The 24924-nt window shown below is 42.4% G+C and overlaps 1 protein-coding gene across 6 annotated transcripts in view; it reads left to right on the top strand.

Annotated features, from left to right (window-relative positions):
* The window catches only part of EP400 (E1A binding protein p400), a 170342-nt gene that overhangs the window by 89614 nt on the left and 55804 nt on the right, over positions 1-24924 (top strand). For all 6 annotated transcript variants that reach the window (XM_056533150.1, XM_056533142.1, XM_056533153.1 and 3 more), the window contains 5 exons: positions 7875-8044; positions 8948-9122; positions 9921-10057; positions 19078-19264; positions 24483-24649. In XM_056533150.1, the coding sequence (XP_056389125.1) occupies positions 7875-8044; positions 8948-9122; positions 9921-10057; positions 19078-19264; positions 24483-24649 (836 nt within the window). The remainder of the gene's footprint in view (positions 1-7874; positions 8045-8947; positions 9123-9920; positions 10058-19077; positions 19265-24482; positions 24650-24924) is intronic.

The following is a 24924-nucleotide window of genomic DNA, read 5'->3' as shown; positions in this document are numbered from 1 at the left end:
CTATGTCCTGATGCGGGTGACGGAGTGTGCCTGCCGACAGACAGGTCACCTTAGTTGGAGATGCCGGTTTTCAGATTGGTTTTCAGAAAGATGTCCGCAGGTCCTCGTGGGAGTGCGCGCTCCCCCCGATGGAAGCTGCTTCTTTTGATGACAGTGTATCTTGTCAGTATTGAGGTCATAGTTCTGTGCGGCTGCACAGTGGTTATGTAGTGCTCTTAGCTTATGGATAATCTGCAAGAGACGCATTTTAGACCCTCTAGGTCCTTCATCAGTGATGGGTGACTTACAATTGACTGTGCTTAATATAGGGTGATATAATGATGTTTCGAAAAACCTGATGTACCCTAGACATGGGTGGTAAACTCATGTGAACTTGAAAACCCAGAATGGATTTTTGTCTAAATACAAAATTTAATAGAATGTGTGGGATATAAATCAACTGAAGAACATAATAGACATGTGTATAGTATAGAATAATGGGGTAGACAAAAAAGGAAGATGTGCATAAAATATATCATGTTGGAAACGTGTTATATACCTATGAAAGGGATAAGCAGTGTGCTGCTCACATACAATACGTCTTTATATTAAAATGCAACGAGATATACGATGTATAAATATATATAATGTACAAATAAAATTTTAAAAAATTAAGATAAAAATAAAAAATACTAAAAAAAATAAAAATAATAATAATAAAGATAAAAATAAATATAAAAAAAATGAAATATGTAAAATATAAAAAATAAAATGACCTCCCACGATCTCCCCCGCGATCTCCCTGCAGCACCCGCATTCTATGCGGGAGCTGCGTCTCCAGTTTCGGAAACCTCCGGGTTTCTGGGACTGGGGACTTGACAGGACCTAGAGGGTCCAAAACACGTCTGATCCAGATCATCCATACCCTAAGACCACTACATAACCACTGTGCAGCTGCACGGAACTACGACCTCAATACTGACAAGATACACTGTCATCAAAAGAAGCCGCTTCCATCATCTGATCGCGCACTCCCACAAGGACCTGTGGACATCTTTCTGAAAACCAATCTGAAAACCGACATCTCCAACTAAGGTGACCTGTCTGTCGGCAGGCAGACTCTGTCACCCGCATCAGGACATAGCCGGCGATCATCAGAATATCGCAGGACATCCACCTGAGACCTTTGCCAGGACGGGTAAGTGGTACATAGTACCAGCGCTTTCATTTTATATTGCGGTCGCCGAGCCGTGAATATTACTTCGTGAACATTGCGGCAAACTTTTAGAACTCTGAACTTGGAACTTTATATTCACAATTGTGGTCCCAGGCTGCGCTACTGTTACAGCCACCCAGCATACAGCGCTGAGCACCTGAGACTTTCCCCATTTAATTTAATAATAAATCTTCCCCTATGAGTGGAGACGAGTAATGACTAGGAGAGAACCTAGGGAGGAATGAGAAGAGGAAGCCTGGTTAGGAGAGCTCAGGAAAGGAACTGGACAATAGTCCCAAAGTACTCAGCCCTTAGAGAGGATCTAATTGAGGGAAATGTAGTGAAGTATACCCCAAAAGCTATTTCTCCCAGAGAGTGTTCAAACTGTTCAAACACATAATGGCAGGAATTTATAAGAAAACAAAGTTGTACTCTCTGCCTAGGGGAGAGCGCCTCACATGGGAAAGGGTAGAGGGAAACTTGTGTAGCTAAGACCACAGAGACAAGTGCCCAGAGGGGAAAAATACTGGGATGAGGTGCCTGAAGTTGGAGGAAAAAGTAACATTGTGAGCAGAGAGAACCACTAAATGTCTTGACAGTGTTAAAAGGAGCCTGCCAGTAATGAGACTAGGTCAGACACAGGGCCACTAAGTCTAGCAAAGGCGCTAGACCAGAAAGAAAAGCAAACTGAGTAGAAGAGGATACAGAAAAAGGGGATGAGACCTACAAGAAACCGCATGCTATAACAACCCATGCATGTAACAATCAAGGTAAATGCACCCTCTGACCAGAGAGAAGGGAGATGTGGCTGTCTGATGAACTGCTAGCTAACTGAACTACCAGGAGGGCAGAGAATGAAAACAGCCTTTAGGCTAGGATTCAACTTGTTTTTTTTCTTCCTGCGTTTTTTCACAGAAAAAAACTCCAGAAAAATCGCCATTGCAATTTCCTGCATCTGTATTTTTTTTCTGGCATTTTTCTGGCGTTTTTGCATTTCAGTGGAAATTGCATTTTTTGCCCCCTTTGGCGTTTTTTTTCCAAAATTTGTTGAGTACCAAAAAAAAAAAAAAAGGATGCCGTAGGGATGTGAAAAAATTTATTTAACGAAATTGTTATTTTTTTTAAACAAAATTTTAATTAATTTTTAATAAAGTGTGTGTGTGTTTCACTTTTTTTTCTTTATTTTTTATTTTTTAGGTAGTACTACCTGCAGTTAAGGACAGATCACAGCGGGTGTCACTCCTGACGCCCGATGCGATCGTCCTATCTATTGCAGAGATGTGGAGCGGCTTTCTCCTGCGCTCGCATCTCTGCTCTGTACTCCGGCCGGCCAGTGATGTGAATAGAACATCACTCATTCATATTTTCCACCCAGAGTGGGGATTGGTTGGATGGTTGAGTTATGTTCTATTCATATCACTGGCCGGCCGGACACTCTGCTCCATGCTGGGAGCTGTAGTACCTGCATTAATAGACAGATCGCAGCGAGTGTCACTTCTGACACCTGTTGCGATCTGTCTAATAATGCAGGTACTACAGCTCCGAGCATGGAGTAGAGTGCGCTCTATGTTGGGAGTAGTAGTACCTGCAGTTAATGAAAGATCACAGCGGATGTCACTCCTGACACCCACTGTGATCCTCCTGTATAATGTATAGATGCGGCCCGACGCTCTTATAGGGTCCCCTGCACTGACGTATATATACACCTATTCATATTTCCTACAGAGAGTTGTGATTGGCTTGAACCATCTGGCTAATCACAGCTCTCTGCAGGAAATATGAATAGGTGTATATATACAGCAGTGCAGGGTACCATAGAAGAGCGGCCGACAGCATCTATAAATTATACAGAAGGATCGCAACAGACCCGGGGCGATCTGTCAATTAGTACAGGTACTACTACTCCCATCAGGAAACTGTGTGTTTCATGCTGGGAGTAGTAGTACTACCTAAAAAAATGTAAAAATTCATCATTCTACTGTTTGCCAAAATCAGAATGATGCCTACAAAGAAAAGAACACAGTACCTACAGTAAAATATGGTGGAGGTTCAATTATGTTTTGGGTTGTTTTGCTGCCTCTGGCACTGGGTGCCTTGAATTTGTGCAAGGCATCATGAAATCTGAGGATTACCAATGGATTTTGAGTCGCACTGTACAGCCCAGTGTCAGAAAGCTGGGTTTGCATCCAAGATCTTGGGTCTTCCAGTAGGACAATGACCCCAAACATACGTCAAAATGCACCCAGAAATGGATGGCAACAAAGCGCTGGAGAGTTCTGAAGTGGCAGCAATGAGTCCAGATCTAAATCCCATTGAACACCTGTGGAGGGATCCTAAAATTGCTGTTGGGAAAAGGTGCCCTTCCAATAAGAGAGACCTGGAACAGTTTGCAAAGGAAGAGTGGTCCAACATTCCGGCTGAGAGGTGTAAGAAGCTTATTGATGGTTATAGGAAGCGACTGATTTCAGTTATTTTTTCCAAAGGGTGTGCAAACAAATATTAAGTTAAGGGTGACAATAATTTTGTCCAGCCCATTTTTGGAGTTTGGTGTGACATTATGTCCAATGAGCTTTTTTTTCCTCCCTTTTTCTATTTAGTTCCAATACACAGAAGGGGAATAAACATTCTTTTCTGTGAGAAATACTTCATTTGCTAGAAAATTTTCAGGGGTGCCAACATTTACGGCCATGACTGTAGCTTTGATTTAGTTTTTTTCAAAAAATTATAACTATTTATATGAAAATTAGCATGTTTAAAATGGTCCTCTTCTGTCCCCTCTAACTTATTTATTTTTCCGTATATGGGGATGTATGAGGATTCATTTTTTGATTCCAGCTGTTGCAAAATTACAACTTATATCATTCCTAGACAGCCAAAGGCTGGGATTGTAGCTTAGCAACAGGTGGAGGCTCCCTGTTAGGAAAAGATGGTTTATGGGCTTTTTCCCTAAGGGACGGCACTATAAATGTGCTAACCAATTTTCTGTGTTTTTTCTTATTATTTCAGATCCGTTTATGCAGAGGACTTCTTCGGATTCGGTGGACTACGTCGATGCCCAGGGTTATATTTGTTTAATATTAATAAAATGTTTAAGGAGGGCTTGTGAGGGAGTGTTTTTTGGAATAAAAGTTTTTAAAAAGTGTTGTTTTTTTTTTTTCCTTTACAGGCTTCGTTGTGGAAGCCGTCTTATAGACGGAATCCATTACTAAACCGTGTCTTAGCACTAACCGCCAATTATTACCCCGGTACCCACCGCCACAGAGGTGCCCGGTACCAACAGGCCTGGAGGGTAAAAAAAATGGCACTCCTGGGCCTAGGCAGTATCTGGCTGGCATTATTTAGGCTGGGGAGGGCCAGTAACAATGGTCCTCACCCACCCTGGTAACATCAGGCTGTTGTTGCTTGGTTGGTATCTGGCTGAGAATGAAAATACGAATAACCCCCACATGTTTTTTGCATAAATAATTAAACAAATAAAAAAAATTTAAAAGTGTGGGGTTCCCCCTATTTTCATTCTCAGCCAGATACCAACTAAACAGCAACAGCCTGACGTTACCAGGGTGGGCAAGGACCATTGTTACTGGCCCTCCCCAGCCTAAATAATGCCAGCCTGTTACTGCCTAGGCCGAGGAGTGCCATTTTTGACGTGCCGGGCCTGTTGGTAAGTGCTGGTTACTAGGGTAATAATTGGGGGTTAGCGTTAGCTGTTTTTGTGTCTAGCGCTAAGCCCTAGCTTAGTAATGGATTCCGTTTGTAAAGCAACTTCCACTACTAAGCCTGTAAAGTAAATTTAAACAAAAAAATCCCAAAACACTTTTAAAGAAATTTTATTCCAAAAAACACTCCCCCACAAGCCCTCGTTAGCCATTTTATTAATATTAAATACAGAAAAAAAAACACTGGTTAATGACGTAGTCCACCGAATCTGAAGAAGTCCTCTGCATACATGGATCTGAAATGATAAGAAAAAAACATGAAAAATAGGTTAGTACATTTATAGTGCCCTCCCTTAAAGAAAACGCCCATAAGCCAGTGTCTCCTAACAGGGACCCTCCAGCTGTTGCTAAACTACAACCCCATCATCTCCAGACAGCCTTTGGTTGTCTAGGAAAGATATAAGTTGTAACTTAACAACAGCTGGAGACACCCCATTCCTAAACTACAACTCCCGTCATGGAAGTTGTAGTTTAGCAACAGCTGGAGGCACCCCATTTCTAAACTGCAACACACATCATGAAATTTGTAGTTTAGCAACAGCTGGAGGCACCCCATTTCTAAACTACAACTCCCGTCAGGAAAGTTGTGGTTTAGCAACAGCTGGAGGCACCCCATTCCTAAAGTACAACTCCCATCACACGCCCTCTAGCTGTTGCACGACTACAACTCCCAGCATTCCCTAACAGTGAGGACATGCTGGTAGTTGTAGTTGCAACAGCTGGTAGTTGCAGACGGGTGGCCAGGGAGCAGAGCTGGCCGGCTGCAAGGAATATGAAACTACACTGTAACTTCATATTTCCCGGCCTGAGCTGTAATCGGCTGAGACCGACCAGCCAATTACAGCTCATGCCGGGAAATATGAAGTTACAGTGTAGTTTCATATTCCTTGCAGCCAGACAGTTCCGCTCCCTGGCCACCCGCCCACAACTACCAGCTGTTGCAACTACAACTTCCAGCATGTCCTCACTGACAGGGCATGCTGGGAGTTGTTACACACACGGGAGGAGAGCGGCCGGGGTGGGGGTATTGGCAATTGTTATGGGGGGGGGGGTGTTGGCAGTTGACAGGGAGGGTGTTGATGCTCGCCGGCCATCCGCCCTCAACTACCAGCCATTGCAACTACAACTCTCAGCATGTCCTCACAGGTTGGGGCATGCTGAGAGTTGTAGTCCTGTTGCGGCTAGTCGGCGGGTGGGATATGTGGAGTGGAGGCTGCTGTGAGCGGCGGTGAAGCAAAGATAGGCGGCGGTGTGGGGGATGTGACACACAGGAGGAGGCAAAGATAGGCGGCGATGTGGGGGACGTGACACACAGGAGGAGAGCGGGGGGCATGATTTAATATTTCCTGCAGGAGCTGTGGTCTCGGCTCCTGGCAGGAAATATGAAATTCCGCTCTCTAAAGCAAGCTTGGTAAGCCAGGTCCGGGCTGGCTTACATTTACGCAGCTTTGGAGGTGGTTGCGACTTTTGTGTGACTGTCGCACTTGATAAATCCCTGACTACTGCAAGGTGAAAACTGAAATCTGCCTTGGTAAGCTCTTTTGTAGATTTACGCTTACAGCCAAAAGTCACACAAAAAATTGCTTAGGCGCAGATGCAACTTTTTGTGCAACTTTTGTAAGCATAAAAAGAGCTCTAAATGCCTTGATAAATCTTCACCATAGTCAGGGGTAGTTGGAATCGTAGGAAAAAAAAACTAAGATGTAGTCAGGAAGGGGCCTGTGAGAAAACCAACACTTTGCCTGTGTGGTAGGTATAGAAGGTGAAGGGCATAATATTGGTACCCTATAGGGAAATGGTTTTACCCACATATATGAATTGACACGGGCAAAATAGGATGTAAACCACGTAATTGGTTCTGCAGATTATGAACTGATTAACTACACGGAACATTAAAATGAGAGACGTAATGCGACTTCTAAGAAAAACAAGAAGAGCCGCTGGCTTAGTGAAAGTGTACCCAAAGGCAACTTTGCTTGTAAGCACTGTTCATTCTGTGGGTTTAATCTAGATACTAGAGAGATTAAGGTTGGAGGGTTGTTCCATGTAGTTAATCAGTTCATAACCTGCAGAACCAATTACATGGTTTACATCCTATTTTGCCCGTGTCAATTCATATATGTGGGTAAAACCATTAGGAGCCTGTTCACCCAACGGGTCTTAATGACCGCAATGACCTCAGTTCATTTTTATAATTGGTTTTACTTAGTTTTGCACCGTTGCTTGTATTTGTTTAGATATCTCCATAGCAACCCTATGATTGTCTATTTAATACTCACCTGTGAGCGGTGGCGCAGATGGGCAGCCCGAGGAAGTGCGCATTGGCGCGGGAAACAGTCTGTCGCTGTTAGGCTGCTCCTCTGTTTCTACCCGCTATACGTTTGTATGCTATCTGCAAATAAATCCCTTTAAGCAAATCTATCGAGGGCATCCTTTCACTACTTCGGTCATTAGCCTTTAACCATGGTCTTCTGTGTTTCCTTCTGACAGTTGCACTTTAACATAGATGTATAGCTGTAAGCTGTGCCTTCTTGTGAGCTATTCAAGCCTGCAGAGATTATTGTTTTATGATCCATGTATATATACATTTGGTTGGTTAGTAGCTATGCATATGGTAAATCTAATCTTTTTAATCACTTTGAGTGCATTTCAGTATGTTAGCCTTCACAAAAGTACTTTTCTTACCCCCATTTTCAGGGTTTGCATTTCTTAACTCATTGGGTTTTAACTGTTATTATTATTTTTCTATATTTGTACTAAATGAACTAACTAGTGGAATGAGATAATGCATCTTGTGTATTCCAAGAAGCCTAAGAGAATTCTATGTCCCTTCTCTCTCGTATCATCTCTCTCAGAACAGCAGAATGGTTGAGATGGCACACTTTGTACCCCACTGCCTTTAGTTAAGGGAGGCACTGACTATTGAAAACTAGTTTTTTTTTTTATACCTCTTTGTTTTCTAGAGATGGGAGGAGCCCAACAATTTCCATGTCTGTATTACATCTTACAAGCAGCTGTTCAAGGGACTTCAAGCATTCATGAAGATGAGGTGGAAGTACCTTGTCTTGGATGAAGTCCATCAGATCCGCAATATGAATGAGAAGCATTGGGAAGCCATCTTCAATCTGCCAAGGTTGAGCTGCCAAGTTTCTTGAACTAAATTACAGGATTTGAATATGTTACAGTAATAAGATTATGATTATAATAATAATACTTTCTAGAAGATGGAATTGGGTTTTGTTTTGTTTTTTCAGGAAAAGAAAAACAAAAAAACAAAGTACTATTAACTGACATAGTTATGGAATAAGATTGATAGCTCAAGTTCTGCTCAAATCTTAGACTTAATAATAAATCAAGTCAAGTAGTATTGTATAACAATAACAATAATAATAATAATAAATGTATTTGTACTGTGCCAACTTATTCTGCAGCTCTTCACAACTTATTCACTCACAAAAGCATGAATAGGTTTCCACTCTATAGTTAGAAATAGCTATTATAGTTGTAATAATTGAGTTTGAGCTGTAGACCACAAGTGCTTTGTACATTTTTACAATCAGGGGTGTACATGTGTGATCCCTGAATTGTCTTCCTCACACTTATAGCTTTCCAAGGCCTGTATTTCATTTTCTGGAGGTCTCAAATTACATACAGGGAACAGGAGCAACATATAAAATGTAAAGGCAATCATACACTATCAGTAACTGTTATCTCTTTCATCCTCCCCATACACATGAATGTTTGGCAAGGCTGAACATTCATGTTTTGCCTAGGAGGAGGGGTAAGCCACAGCTAGACAGCAACTCTAGTGCTTGTCTCCCTCAAAACGGTGTCAAAAATCCAGCACGTGACACTTCTCACCACTAACATCATCTGTTGGTGAAGAGTCAGGAGACCACTTTATACCTTGGATAGTTGGCCAAACTTACCTCATGTGGCAGGTTTGGCTGACTTTAGCAAAAATGTGTATGTATATATTAATAACTAATTGATTTTTCGCTCTTTCTTAAAATATATATTGTGTTTTTTTCCATAGCCAGAACCGACTGCTTCTAAGGGATACACCACTGCAAAATACTTGGAAAGATCACTGGACCATGGTGCATTTTTTAATCCCTGGAATATCCAAGCCTTACCTGGATTTCCCACTGAAAACCAGTGGAGAAGAAAGCCAGGAAAATTGCCACAAGCTTTTCATCATGTTGCACAGGGTTGGTTGTTTTGCAGATTTCTGTGACTATTAATTTGGAGAATTTATTTTATAGAAGATTTTGATCTGTTCTGTTGACAGATCATGTTTAGTTTCTGCATATGATGGAGTACTACAATTATTCTGTCATCTTTAGACAGTATCAACTGGATACTGAGGAGCAGTGGTCGAGAACAGTAGAACATAATCTGCAGTACATCATTAGTGTGGAAACCAGTAGATGTCAGTGCTAGGCCACTAGGCTGGTTCTTTTGTTACACTGTCTCTTCATAAGTTTGTATTACAGTCACCAGCATTCTCTAGTGAAATGCTAATGGCCATATTAGTTGGTGTGGTTCTTACACACTCTTATTGAATAATATCCATTTTAATGTAGGACAGACAGAACAGCAGAACTGTTATTTATCTAAAATGTGTCTATAAAGGTCCATGCAAAAATCTATTTGTTTTTTATACTTGTATACAACCATCACTTATCAGGAGAATGTTAGGTCTGCAGCACTAATGTTACCAAGTTTGTTCTTCACAGCGGTAACCTGGGCACCTAGCTATGCAGGGAAGTGCCATTTACTTCATTTCACAGTGGGTGGCCAGGGAAAAACTGAGAAACAGCCATTGCACAGGAAAAAACTGTGAATAGGAAACTGCTTTACACCAGTGCTGCATCCCCTTCATTTATCAGGATCAATAGGGGTCCCAAATGTCAGACACTGAACAATGATGAAGTAATCTAAAATAACGATAAAGTTGAAATCTATATGCTTTATGATCTATTTTATTTTTGTGTTACTAAATATAGACTGTTCGACCTTTTATATTGCGAAGATCAAAAAAAGATGTTGAGAAGCAACTAACGAAAAAATATGAGCATGTTCTAAAATGTCGTCTTTCCAATCGCCAGAGAGCATTATATGAGGATGTCATTCTGCAGCCAGGGTATGACAATTTTTTGCCTTTTTAAGTATTGTACCCCTCCCTCAAAAAAATGTCTAAGTAGTTTTCACTCTGCTTTCATTTACATTTTTTATTTATTTAAGTAAATACAGAAATGTATTGACCTATGACAGACTATTAACAAAAATGTATTTATTTGGCCTGTGTGTAATGCCCATTCATATTTGCTTTTTATTAAAACACTGTCTTATTGACTTTATTTTTCATTACCACTTTATGCATATACCAGTGATAAAATATAGCTAGGTATTAACACAATATAGCTGACTTTATGCACATTTATTGTATTCAAAAACATATTATTGTGTTCTTTATTTTAACCCCTTAAGGACATGTGCCGTGTACGGCGCTGCATAGTGTCACTTAGCGCACAGCGCCATACATTTACGGCGCGGCTGTGACGCGAGAACAGGAGATGCGCTTGCTTCATTCCCGGTGGGTTCCGGCATCTATCAACAGCCAGGGACCCGCTGGTAATGGTGGATATCAGCAATCGCGCTGCCATTAACCCCTCAAATACAGATCACGGCATCTGCGGCACTTATAATGACTGATCTGATCGCCCGCGGCACTGCCGTGGGGATCAGATCAGCCACGATGGCGGACGGAGGTCCCCTGCCTCTGTCAGTCTACTGGGGTCTTCTGCACTAATCTGCCTTTCAGCAGACCATGGCAGAAGATCGCCGATAATACTGATCAGTGCTATTCCCTATTGTCACGATGCCGGCTGGCAGGAGGTGGATCCTCTGTGCCAGAGAGGGATGGCGAGGACCGTGCTAGTGGACCGGTTCTAAGACACTACTGGTTTTCACCAGAGCCCGCCGCAAAGCGGGATGGTCTTGCTGCGGCGGTAGTGACCAGGTCGTATCCACTAGCAACGGCTTACCTCTCTGGCTGCTGAAGATGCTGAAGATAGGCGCGGTACAATGGAGTAGGCAGAAGCAAGGTCGGACGTAGCAGAAGGTCGGGGGCAGGCGGCAAGGATCGTAGTCAGGGGCAACGGCAGGAGGTCAGGAACACGGACTAGGAACAGACTAGGGAATGCTTTCACTAGGCACTAAGGCAACAAGATCCGGCGAGGGAGTGCAAGGGAAGTGAGGTAATATAGGGAAGTGCACAGGTGATTACCAATTAAGCAAATTGGGAAGATTGGGCCAGGCACCATCATTGGTGCACTGGCCCTTTAAATCGCAGAGACCCGGCGCGCGCGCGCCCTAGGGAGCGGGGCCGCGCGCGCCGGGACAGGACCGAGGGAGAGCGAGGCAGGTACGGGGACCGGGGTGCGCATCGCGAGCGGGCGCTACCCGCATCGCGAATCGCACCCCGGCTGAAGGCGGGACCGCAGCGCACCCGGTCAGTGGATCTGACCGGGGCGCTGCAACAACGAAGATGAGGCGAGCGCTCCGGGGAGGAACGGGGACCCGGAGCGCTCGGCGTAACAGTACCCCCCCCCTTGGGTCTCCCCCTCTTCTTGGGGCCAAAGAACCTGAGAAAAAAAAACTCAATTTTTCCAAGAAGAGGTCCGATGCAAATTAGGAGGGGTTCTGTGTGGAAACGTACAAGACAGTCCAATCTTTTATTGTAAAAACAATAGATGTAGAGGGGTCTGGCGAGACTGGTCACAGGAACGTAGAACCTGTTGATGAGAGAGGCCAGAAAAAATTTTCCTGCAGATCCGGAATCCAAGAAGAGCATAGTAGAAAAGGAGAAGGTAGAGGCAGATATCCGCACAGGCACAGTAAGGCGTGGAGAAGCAGAGTTGACATCAAGAACTGTGTCACCTTTGTGCGGAGTCAGCGTACGTCTTTCCAGGCAGGGAGGACGGATAGGACAATCCTTCAGGAAGTGTTCGGTACCGGCATAGTACAGGCAAAGATTCTCCATGCGGCGTCGTGTCCTCTCTTGAGGTGTCAAGCAAGACCGGTCAACATGCATAGCCTCCGCGGCGGGAAGCACAGGAACAGATTGCAGAGGACCAGAGGAGAGAGGAGCCGGAGAGAAAAAACGCTTCGTGCGAACAAAGTCCATATCCAGGCGGAGCTCCAGACGCCATCCGGAAGAACGCATGTCAATGCGAGTGGCTAGATGAATGAGTTCATGTAGGTCAGCAGGAGTCTCTCGTGCGGCCAGAACATCTTTAATGTTGCTGGATAGGCCTTTTTTAAAGGTCGCGCAGAGAGTCTCACTATTCCAGGACAACTCGTAAGCAAGAGCACGGAACTGAATGGCGTACTCGCCAACGGAAGAAACACCCTGGGCCAGGTTCAGCAGGGCAATCTCGGCTGAAGAAGCTCGGGCAGGTTCCTCAAAGACACTTCGAATTTCCGAGAAGAAGGAGTGTACAGAGGCAGTGACGGGGTCATTGCGGTCCCAGAGCGGTGCGGCCCATGACAGGGCTTTTCCAGACAGAAGGCAGAACACGAAAGCCACCTTAGACCTTTCAGTAGGAAACTGGTCCGACATCATCTCCAAGTGCTGGGAACATTGCGAAAGAAAGCCATGGCAATACTTAGAGTCCCCATTAAATTTGTCCGGCAAGGACAGGCGGAGGCTAGGAGTGGCCACTCGCTGCGGAAGGGGTGCAGGAGCTGGCGGAGGAGATGATTGCTGAAGAAGTTGCGAATGTTGGCGCACTTCCGACAGCTGGTGGGTTAGAAGGGCGACCTGTCGGGCGATATCAGAGGCAACTGGCAGGGGATGTTGGTGCAAAATGGTGGACACTTCCGACAGCTGGTGGGTTAGATGGGCGATCTGTCGGGCGATATCAGAGACAACTGGCAGGGGAACCTCAGCGGGATCCATGGCCGGATCTACTGTCACGATGCCGGCTGGCAGGAGGTGGATCCTCTGTGCCAGAGAGGGATGGCGAGGACCGTGCTAGTGGACCGGTTCTAAGACACTACTGGTTTTCACCAGAGCCCGCCGCAAAGCGGGATGGTCTTGCTGCGGCGGTAGTGACCAGGTCGTATCCACTAGCAACGGCTTACCTCTCTGGCTGCTGAAGATGCTGAAGATAGGCGCGGTACAATGGAGTAGGCAGAAGCAAGGTCGGACGTAGCAGAAGGTCGGGGGCAGGCGGCAAGGATCGTAGTCAGGGGCAACGGCAGGAGGTCAGGAACACGGACTAGGAACAGACTAGGGAATGCTTTCACTAGGCACTAAGGCAACAAGATCCGGCGAGGGAGTGCAAGGGAAGTGAGGTAATATAGGGAAGTGCACAGGTGATTACCAATTAAGCAAATTGGGAAGATTGGGCCAGGCACCATCATTGGTGCACTGGCCCTTTAAATCGCAGAGACCCGGCGCGCGCGCGCCCTAGGGAGCGGGGCCGCGCGCGCCGGGACAGGACCGAGGGAGAGCGAGGCAGGTACGGGGACCGGGGTGCGCATCGCGAGCGGGCGCTACCCGCATCGCGAATCGCACCCCGGCTGAAGGCGGGACCGCAGCGCACCCGGTCAGTGGATCTGACCGGGGCGCTGCAACAACGAAGATGAGGCGAGCGCTCCGGGGAGGAACGGGGACCCGGAGCGCTCGGCGTAACACCTATGCATAGCACTGAACAGTATTAGCAATCTAATGATTGCTATAAATAGTCCCCTATGGGGACTAAAAAAGTGTACAATAAATGTAAAAAAAAGGTGGAAAAAAAAGGTGGAAAAAAAAGGTGAATTTTTTTTTTTTTAAAGCCCCTCCCCCAATAAAGTTTTAAATCACCCCTTTTCCACATATTAATACAAAGAAGCATAAAAAATATAAATAATAAACATATTTGGTATCGCCGCGTGTAAAAATGTCCGATCTATGAATATATAATGTTAATGATCCCGTACGGCGAATGGCGTTAACGTAAAAAAAAAATTAAAGTAAAAAATTTCAGCTTTTTTGTCACATCAAACTGCAAATTTTTTTTTAATAAAAAGCAATCAAAAAGTAACATATACGCAAATGTAGTACCAAATCAAACTACAGATCATGGCGCAAATAATGAGCCCTCACACATCCCTGAGTACGGAAAAATAAGAAAGTTAGAGGTGGTCAAAATAGGGCAATTTTAAACATACTGATTTTGTAAAAAAAAGTTTGAGATTTTTTAACAGCAGTACAATAATAGAAATGTATGTAACCATGGGTATCATTTTAATCGCATTGACCCAGAGAATAAAGAAAACATGTAATTTTTACCGCAAAGTGTACAGCGCAAAAACGAACCCCCCCCCCAAATTTGGAAAATTATGATTTTAGTTTAAATTTCCTTGCACAAAAAATAGTTTTTTGGGGTTTACCATACATTTTAGGGGAAAATGAGTGTCATTACAAAGTACATCTGGTCACGCAAAAACAAGCCCTATATGGGTCTGGGAATGGAAATATAAAAGAGTTATGAATTTTAGAAGGCGAGGAGGAAAAAACGAAAACGCAAAAATAAAATTGGCTGTGTCCTTAAGGTCAAAATGGGCTGTGTCCTTAAGGGGTTAATAACCATTTAAGTGTTCTCATCATTTATAATTTTTTTTGCTTTTGTAGTGCATAACTACAGGTCAAACACATGCATAAATGTAAAATAGGAGTCTGTGTCAGCTTTTTTTTTATGTTTTTTTTAAATTAGTTACCGTAAATTGGCAAAGATTCACAACTACAGATTAAGTACAGATATATTACAGATTAAAGGGGTACTCAGCCCCGCTGGGGACCCCCACGATCTCTCCTGCTGCACCCCAGTACATTAAAAAACGAAAAAAGCTACAGTGGAGTCACTTAATGATAATAAAAACAAAGCAAATTTTATTGATATACATTAAAACCAAACATATATAAGAGGAGGAAAAAACATCAAAAAATGCAGCATTACCGGACAACCTGCATGAGGTAGGATGGTAATCAGGAGACATGACTCATGCTGAGTATACAAAGCTAAATGAATGCAGACAATGGCATGTAATGTGCATAAGTCCATAAAGGTGCAAGACAAGTAAAGTGCCGAGTGCTAATTATAACAAATAGTGACAGGAAAGTACAAAGTAGCAAATGATACCCACAAGTCCAATACTGAACAGTACAATGTGGGGGCCAGGATGTCACCACTCCAACGCGCGTTTCGCCACACTGACCTTCGTCTGGGAGGTCCTCCCGGACGAAGGTCAGAGTGCCGAAACGCGTATTGGAGTAGCATCATCCCGGCCCCTGCATTGTACTGTTCATTATTGGACTTGTGGGTATCATTTGCTACTTTGTACTATCTTTTGGATAGTGGGATAAGATGTCTAGGGGCGGAGTACCCCTTTAAAGGGATAATCCAGCATTTAAAAAACATATCCCCTATCCACAGGTAGGAACCGCACAATATCTGGAACAGGGCCCAAATTTCCCTGCTGCATGGAGAGCGGGGTTGATACGTACTCTGTGTTTCCTCTTTAGAAATGTTAGAAATACCACACAGTACAGTTCTCGTGTATCTCCAGCACTCCTATAGAGAATTACAGCCCAACGATTTCGGGCCCTGTTCTCGATATTGTAGGGGATTCCTCCTCTGGACACTTCTCCACTATCCTGTGCCAGCATATGGTGGCCTCCTGACTTTTCACTGATAAATGAAGTCAGTGAAGTGAAGGGTTGGATGTGATACATTTTCAGGCCCAACTCTTATTTTCCGGTACGGTAATGGTCTATTAACACGTACAGTATTCTGCGCAGTTTACCTCTCCCCTCCCAATGGGGGAAACATGAACATTCAACTGTGCAAGTCATGTGTATAGAAAGGAAGGGTAAAATAACTGTCGGCTGAAGGGCTGGCAGTTACCTTATATATAAAAAGGAAAGTGGATAATGTAAATAGTTTTTTAACAAATTGCGTACATTTTATGACCAAATGTAGATGATGAATCTTGAATAGATTGCAGGACCTTTTACCATGTTTTACCAGGAAAATCACAAACAATAGAAAGTGTATACAGTATATGGCTGGGTTTATACTTTTTTCTTCAACTTATGTTTTTTTGTTTTGATTGGTGAACACACATTAATAAATGAGAATTTTTACAGATCAAAATGCATGTAAAAAGGCACAGTTTGAACCCAGCATAACACTCAGTGGGGATTGTACAATCCCCTTTATAGAAATTTCAGACGCATATAACAGATCTTTTTTTAGTGGCAAAAGGTTAAATCTTTAAAAGATTCTAACTGTGAAAGGCGCAAGTTATTCCACAGGGAGAAACTGTAGTGAAATGAACTGGAAAGATTTGTTTCACCTTTTGCCAGACGTTGAAATGAAAGAGAAAACCAAAGCTATGATCTATGTTTTATAAAGTTAACTGGCCTGATTCCAGCTCAAAACTATCACAGGAAAACATAGACAATAAGACTGCGGACTGGATTGATGTATCTTTTTTACTATTGAGATATTATACGACTCAGTATCATTTCTTAACCAGATTTACTCATTTGGCACACATCATGAGAAAATTGTGGCACACCAATAAATTGCGCATTGCACTCCAATTGGGTATAAACAAACCATTAAAAGAAAAAAAGACAACAACAACCAACAGTAATTGTTTCTACCTACTCAATTCCATTCTGAATTTTTCTGACCATTTTAAGATGTGTGAAATAAACTGCATTTTTGACTAAGTTTTATTAATAAATCTGTAGAGTTTTGAGGAAAAAATTTGGATCCACTGCTTAAATACATAACTTGTGGGGTTGCTCAGATTTCTTCTTGTAAAGTGTCACAGTTTGCTAAAATTGTGTGCCAAAATTGTGTTGCAAAATCCGACACTGAACTTTTGTGATGAGGGTAGTAAATCTGGGCTACTAAGTAAGACAATAAGAAGAAGAAATGTTACCGGTGGGAGATGTGAAAGTAGAAACCCAGGCTAGGAACAAAGAAACAATCTTTATTAAGTCATTCAGCACAAGAACAAATAGTGCGTAAATATCTTATCAATAAGCCATATTAGAGAGATACTCATAATATTCTAGAGTCAGGCTGGAACTCCACTGAGTTTTTTTTTGCAAAAATGCGGTCAAAAACGCCAATTTTCCTGCACAGCATTTTTTCAGTGAAAAAACGCGGCGTCCAGATGTTAGCTGCAAGTCAATGGTAAACTGCAAAATGCCAGATTCACTTGGCGTTTTTCAGTTTGGCATTTTTTTTATCCTTTTGCCGTTTTTCAGCTATTTCTGACTTAGAGGCTGGATTTTCAAAATGCCTGCCAAAACCTAGTTTGGCGTTTTTTGCCCTGAAATTGTGGCGTTTTCCTCCCATAGAAGTCTATGGGAGAGCAAAAACGCCAAGAAAAACGCCATGTTGGTTTAAAATTTTGCATTTTTGCAGGCGTTTTTTTATTCTTTTTTGGACTTTAGCGATCCAAAAAAATTATGGAGATACCTTTTTTATTAAAATTTCGTAGGGTACCATAAAAAAATGTAATAAAAAAGATACAGTAGTGATGGAAAAATTTGTATCTAACGAAATCTTTTTTATTACGAAATGTTTATTAATTTTTAAACAGGGATCAATTTATGTGAGCGGGTAAAGTGCTAGAAATGTAGCCGACAGTAATAAAAATGTAGTGTGTGCGTGTTTTTCCCTTTTTTTTTTATTTAAATTTTTTAGAACACACACTGTTCCATGATGGGAGTAATAGTTACCAGTACTTATTGACAGATCGCCTGTTGCGATCCACCTCTATAATGTATAGATGCAGCGGCAGCTCTTCTATGGTCCCCTGCACTCACGTATATATATATACACATATTCATATTTCCCGCAGAGAGCTGTGATTGGTCAGATGGTTCCAGCCAATCACAGCTCTCTGTGAGAAATCAGAATGTGTATATATACGGCGTGCAGGGGACCATAGGAGAGTGGCCGCTGCATCTATACATTATACAGGAGTATCACAGCGGGTGTCAGGAGTGATATCCGCAGTGATCTTTACACTCTGCCCCATGCTGGCAGCTGTAGTACCTGCATTAATAAACAGATCGCAGTGGGTGTCAGAAGTTACACTCGCTGCGAGCTGTCTATTAATGCAGGTACTACAGCTCCCAGTATGGAATGGAGCAGAGTGTGCTCCATGTTGGGAGTAGTAGTGCCTGCTAAAGGACACATCACAGCGGGTATCACTACTGACACCCGCTGTGATCGTCCTGTCTATAGCAGAGATGCAGAGCGACTATATACATCGCTCGCATCCCTGCTCTGCACTGTACTCTGGGCCGGCCGCTCATTCATTGATGTTTTCCTCAGAGCTGTGATTGGCTGCAACCATCCGGCCAATCACAGCTCTGAGTGGGAAATATGAATGGCCAATGATGTGAATAGAGCAGAGATGTGAGCGCTGTATAGAGCCACATCACTGCTATATTATGGACAATCACATCGGGTGTCAGACTGACACCCGGGGCGATATGTCTATAGTACAGGTACTACTACTCCCAGCATGGAACAGTCTTGTTCCATGCTGGGAGTAGAAGTACTACATAAAAAAAATTTGAAAAAAAAAGAGAAAAAAAAAAGTTAAACACACACTTTATAAAAAAATGTATTAAAATTTTGTTATAAAAAAATAAACATTTTGTTAAATACATTTTTACATCCCTACTGCATCCTTCTTTTTTTTTTTTTGGTACCCAAAGGGACCAAAAACTGCAAATTCCACACAAAGGTAAAAACGCCAGAAAAAACGCCAAAACTGTGGCAGTTTTTCTGGTGTTTTTTTCTGGCGTTTCTATGCCACAAAAATCGCAAAAATCAGGGTCACTATATATCAAAAAAAAAAAAAAAACAATGATATAAAATGAAAAAAGATGATTTAGGTGATGAGTTTAATAAAAATCATTGTAGAATTTTATTGTGAATTACGGTATACAGCTTTATTTTGTGTGCAGATCCTCAAGTTTCATGTACATATTCATTACTGTTTATGTGAAGGATTGTCCTATGTGTGAAGTTTATAGTAACATTCTGATCAATGACAATTTCTTGGTTTGGACAGAACTCAGGATTCCCTGAAGGGAGGACATTTTGTCAGCGTACTTCATGTCTTGATGCAGTTACAAAGGATTTGTAACCATCCAGATTTGGTGGATCCTCGGTCTGGACATTCCTCCTTTGCATTTGACCCTCTGAAATATGAGACTTCATCACTTGTATTACAGGCCTTAGAACATCATCCCTGGAAGGTGAGAATCATTTCTTTTTATGCATGCTCACCACCGCAGTAAGGAAAGTAGAGCAGCCAATAAGGTTGTTGCAGTCGTTTTCCTGAAAGTCTATTTTAAAATGATTGGTTGTCATGTCATTTTATTCCGATGCGTTAACCCCTTAAAGAGTATTAATCATTTTTAAACCTTTTGACATACCATAGTGACATTTAAAACGTATTCATCAATGAGAGGGTGCGTATTCTAATATGCCCCAAAACAGAAGCAGGAGGTTGCAGTTGCCTTATGGTTTCTGATCATCTCTGAGCCAAGTGGTATATGGACTTGTGATTTGACATCATTCAAAATGTTTACTAGTCCTAACAGCCAGCAGGGCAGAGATTCCCTGTGTGTTATGCTGCTGTGGGACATAAGCGCTGGATTCTTTTTTTTACTTTTTTTTACTCACTTGGGGTCTTGAACATGCCATCCTCTATTTCTTTCTATAATACACTGCAAAACTTATGTATTGTGCCTGTCAGTATTCCATCTATAAGCATCCTATTGGGACCTGCCTTAGGCTACCATGGCAACCCATCACAACTACAAATTGGATCATGGGGATTCCATTCAATTGTCTACAGTCTTGAGTTTAAACATCTAGGATCCTAGTTATCTTTGCTAATAGAGTGGCCTATTGGTTGTAGAACACAGTGGGCACCCACAAGTGATGCGCCTGTGTCTGACCCATAATAGTACAGCAGCACATGGCAATAACCCACTCACTATGCCATACTAAAATGCCTCAGGTGGAAAGAGATTATGTCACATTGCATATATAATGCATCTTTATAATAATGAATTTGTCTATAAAGTCGACAAAAGTATATATATATATATATATATATATATATATATATATATATATATATATAAATACTATATGCCTACCTATAGCTTGCATTAATAGTACATTCACCAAAGTTATCTTGAATTTGCATTTCTACCTCTTAGCCTAATTTCATTCAGAGTTCCAGCATTCTATGCAGAATAATTACATTATACATCAGTGGTCAGAGCTCTGTTTTTCTAAAAACATAGCTCTGACCAGAAAATCACTGATGAGAGGTTACATCATAGTGTGGGTTGAAAGCACCCGGACCAAGGCAGACTATTATGCATCCTCCTGACCTGTGGATGTAAAAGAATGGCATTGTATACAGTATATACATAGCAGCTCACCAGGGGACCCCCAAAGGGTTCTCTCATGAGTTCAGGTTTAAAATAATACATCCACACCAGGACAACATAGTATGACTGCAATGACTAAATTACTACCATACTGTTAGGAAATAAAAAACAATATACAGAGACCAAAAAAGACCAATAACAACACTATACAAGGAATAAACAATTGCAGTGACTGGATAATACTACCATTCTGATACTGAATAAAACCACTGTCCGCAGACTAATAATGCTCCCCATATAGTGACAGGATAATACTACATTACTGATATTGAATAAAACCATTATTCACAAACCAGTGCTCCATATAACATCACTTTGCAAGGGACAAATAATTGTACCACACCATGACTACTAACATAACCATCATGTAGTAATGGGATATTGCCATCATACTAAAACCATTATACACAGATCAGCATCACCAATAACATCACTATACAAGGGATAAATTAATGCATCACACCATGACCACTTACATTACTAGCATCTAGTGAGTGGATACTACTACCATACTGATTATGGGAATAAAATTACTGTACGCAGACTAATATTCATTATTCACTAATATTCATTTTGTAATGACCCTGGTTCTACACGTGCACTGCAGACCATATAACAGATTACAGTGCAGTTAGGCATTAGGTATGGTGAACGTATAACAGATTACAGTGCAGTTAAGTGTTAGGTATGATGACTTACATGGGGGCCTCTTCATCTTTGTCTAGTCGTTCTCTTTCCCTTTCTTCTCTATCTGACTCAGACCGTCATGAAGTCTTCTTCCTACCGTGACTTGTCACTGCAGAATCTTCCAGAAAAACATGTTAAGTTCTGCATATTTCCTGATGTTTCACTACCTTCAGTGCCCAAAATAATGCCTCTCTTGGTTCCCTGAATAGTATGTGTACACATGTTGGAGGGGAGGAGGTAGGTAGATAATTCCAGTGGTAGATAGGGAAATATTTAATCCCCCTGGTGGATAGGTAATGCCCCCCTGTTAGGTAGATAGGTAATGGCCCCTGGTAGGAACATAGTGATAGTGTGGCCCCTGGAAGGTAGGTAAAGTGCCCTCCGGTAGGTAGTGTGCCTACTGGCAGGTAGGTAGACTGCCCCCTGTTAGTAGGTAGGTAGTGTGCCCCTTGTAGGTAGATAGCGGGCCTCCTGTTAGGTAGATGGAGTGCCCCTGGTAGGTAGAGTGCCCCCTGGTAGATAGGTAGGTAGGTAGACTGCCCTCTGGTACATAGGCATTGCGCCCCTGGGTAGGTATTGTTCCCCCTGGCAGGAAGAGTGCCCCCTGGTAGGCAGGAAGTGTGCCCCCTGGTAGGCAGGTAGAGTGCCCCCTGGTGGGCAGGTAGTGTGACCCCTGGTAGGTAGAATTTCCTCTGGTAGGTAGTGGGCCTCATGGTAGGTAAAGTGCCCCCTGGTAGGTAGGTAGAGTGCCACCTGGTAGGCAGGTAGAGTGCCCACTGGTAGGCAGGTAGTGTGACCCCTGGTAGGTAGAGTGCCTCTTGATAGGTAGTTTGCTCCCTGATAAATTGGTAGAGTGTCCCCTGGCAGGTAGGATGGCCCCTGGTAATTAGGGAATCCTCTCATCTCATCCCCCTCCACTACCAAAATAAAAATCCACTCACCTTTCCTCTGTTCCCGTGCTGGGCCATTCTCTTCCGGTCTTAGCCCCTGGAGGGGAGCAGGACTTCTCCTGCATGATGCGTTCGTGATGAGGTGACGTCATCATGTATGGTGTGCAAGGTAAGAATAGTGCCCTCCATGTTCAGTACTGGAGCAGGGACTCATGTTCCCTGCTCAGGGGTGGATTGAAAACTTATGGGGCTCCTGGGCAACAGAGGATCATGGGGACCCTGTGCGCTCATCCATGCGTAAGCCACATCTATATAGTTTAACGCAGTAGTACCCTTTAAATAGCCATACGTTTTTCTGTTTTGTATCTACAGACCCATATGAGGCTTGTTTTCTGTGTCACCAATTGTACTTTGTAATTTTACCACTCATTTTATCACAAAAGCAAAAAACTAAATTATTTGTGTGGTGAAATTGAAAAAAAATAAACAAACAAAGAACCCCCACAATTTTTGGAAGATTTTGCTTCTACACAGTCCACTTTACAGTTAAAATGACATGTTATATTGGTTCTGAAGGTCCATATGATTACACCGATACCCAATTTACATTTACGTTTATGTTACTACTTTTAATTTGCTTAAAAGTATTAACCTGATCCCTATAACATTTTAATTTTTTTTCTGGATATGGGGCTGTATGAGGATAATTTTTTCATCTGTAGTTTTCCTTGGTACCATTTTTGTGTTGATGAGACTTTTTGATCACTTTTTATTCATTTTTATTTTCTGGTATATGAAGTAAACAAATCTACAATTCTGTATTTTGGTATTTTTTTCAATTACACCAGTCACCAAGCGGTTCCATTACCATTATATATAAATATTATAGACATTTCCGCAGCATCTACGGCTAATACCGGACATTACCGGGCCCCCTCCCGAAAAAGAAAAGGCGCCCTCGAACAGTGCCCGGTGTGTCAGTCCGCCTCTGCTCCATGGTACGCATTGCTACTCTTTTTAACTTCTTGGGGTGGGGGGGGGGGTGACAGAAGTGATCTGGATCCCCTTCCAGTAGCTGGGGATTCAGATTTTTTCTCCCCCCCACCGCCAGCGCCCTAAAGTTGATACAACTTTTCCATAATTTTTTATTAAATTTTTTGGAAGATAGCTCTTGCAACAACATTCACGGAATAACATGGAATTTAATCATTCAGACTTTTACACATGGGGAAACACCAATGACTTTACCATGCAATCACATTTTCTCTTGTATAATACACTGCAATATTTCTGCATTTCAGTGTATTGTGCCTGTCAGCATATGAAGCCCTAGGCCGCTATGACAAGTCCTCAATCACCCACAATTCCATCCCCTGTCTAATTGCTGACATGGTGGGGGCATTGTTGACTGCGGTATCTAAGGGATTTAATATCTGGGATCTGACATACCTCTGCTGTAATATAGCAATAACTCTAAAATAGTTGTAATAAACATCTGCAACCTACTGTGCAATATGGTACAGGTTCAACTTTATGTATCTTTTTTGGAAGGGTTACTTGGAAAGGGATTAAAGCGGCTCATTAAAAATCCCTCCATTATTTTCATTCTCACATCCATCTGCTATTGTATTCAAGTTTATTCTTATAGGCTGGATTCACAGAAGCATAATACAAGTGCATTACTGGGCATATTATCTCTGCAAGTCCTGGCCTGGCTACATGAACTGAACTGACAGCATCAAGTCCACAAGAAAATGAAGAAAGACCCGGCATCCACGGCTGCAGTGAAAACAGGAAGTTCTTTATTTGCACAATGTAAAGGCAGAACACTTAACGCCAATGCGTTTTAGGTAGTTAACCCTTAATCATGGCTAAAAAAGAATTTACACAAACAGACTTTAAATACATTACAATTGGTCACATGACATGCTCTTAGTAACTCCTATTAAAAACAGACATAAAATCTGGATTGGATCCAAACAACCGGAATATTGCAAACAGCAGAACCAAGCTGTACTTACAAGGTACTTGTACTTCCTTGTTCCTTGTAGGAGTTACAAGAGCATGTCATGTGACCAATTGTAATGTTTTTAAAGTCTGTTTGTGTCAAGTTTTTTAGGCATGATTAAGGGTTAACTACCTGAAACGCGTTGGTGTTAAGTGTTCTGCCTTTACATTGGGCAAATAAAGAAGTTCCTGTTTTCACTGCAGCCGTGGATGCCGGGTCTTTCTTCATTTTCTTGTGGACTTGATTGTCTGGCGCAGATGCAGCCCAGTAGCCCGTGTACAGGTGTTCAGCAGGAGAGGGAGCGGTGTCTGTTCTTTGTTTCCGACAGGTCTGGTAGTTCAGATCCCTAGACCCACAGTCAAACCAAGACTTGTGGCCTGTATTATTCTTGTGTTGATCGGCCCATGTTTTTATTATACAGAATCCAGATCTGTCTCTCTTTGATCTTCTGGGACTAGAAACTAAAATGACACAGTATGAGGCCCAGGTGCTGCCTGTCCTAAAGGTGACTAGAAGACTAATGGAGGAAATATACAACTCTCCTGATGCTACACCTCCACTCAACCCAGTGAGAATGAAACCAAACAGGTATATTGCCAAATCTTCAATCTTTCTTCTATGGTTAAAACAGGACTATTTAGTTTTTCAGGCAATCTTTAAATGGTATTGAAAATGATGTTAAAGCAAAGAATGCCCTACATAAAAGTAAGCTTAACAGTGTGTAGGGGAGGGTACAAGATGTATTAAAAGGTCACGACTTTGTTAAAAGAGACATGACCTTGATGAAAAAGGCTGTGGCCTAAATGTACCACAGTGTTTAAAAAATTCACCAAATATTGGTGCACATTTTCGGTGTAATAGTA

Source organism: Hyla sarda, chromosome 1 (assembly GCF_029499605.1).
Source record: "Hyla sarda isolate aHylSar1 chromosome 1, aHylSar1.hap1, whole genome shotgun sequence".
NCBI lineage: Eukaryota > Metazoa > Chordata > Amphibia > Anura > Hylidae > Hyla > Hyla sarda.
Note: the sequence above shows the minus strand (reverse complement) of the source record. Positions and strands in the feature narration are given on the sequence as shown.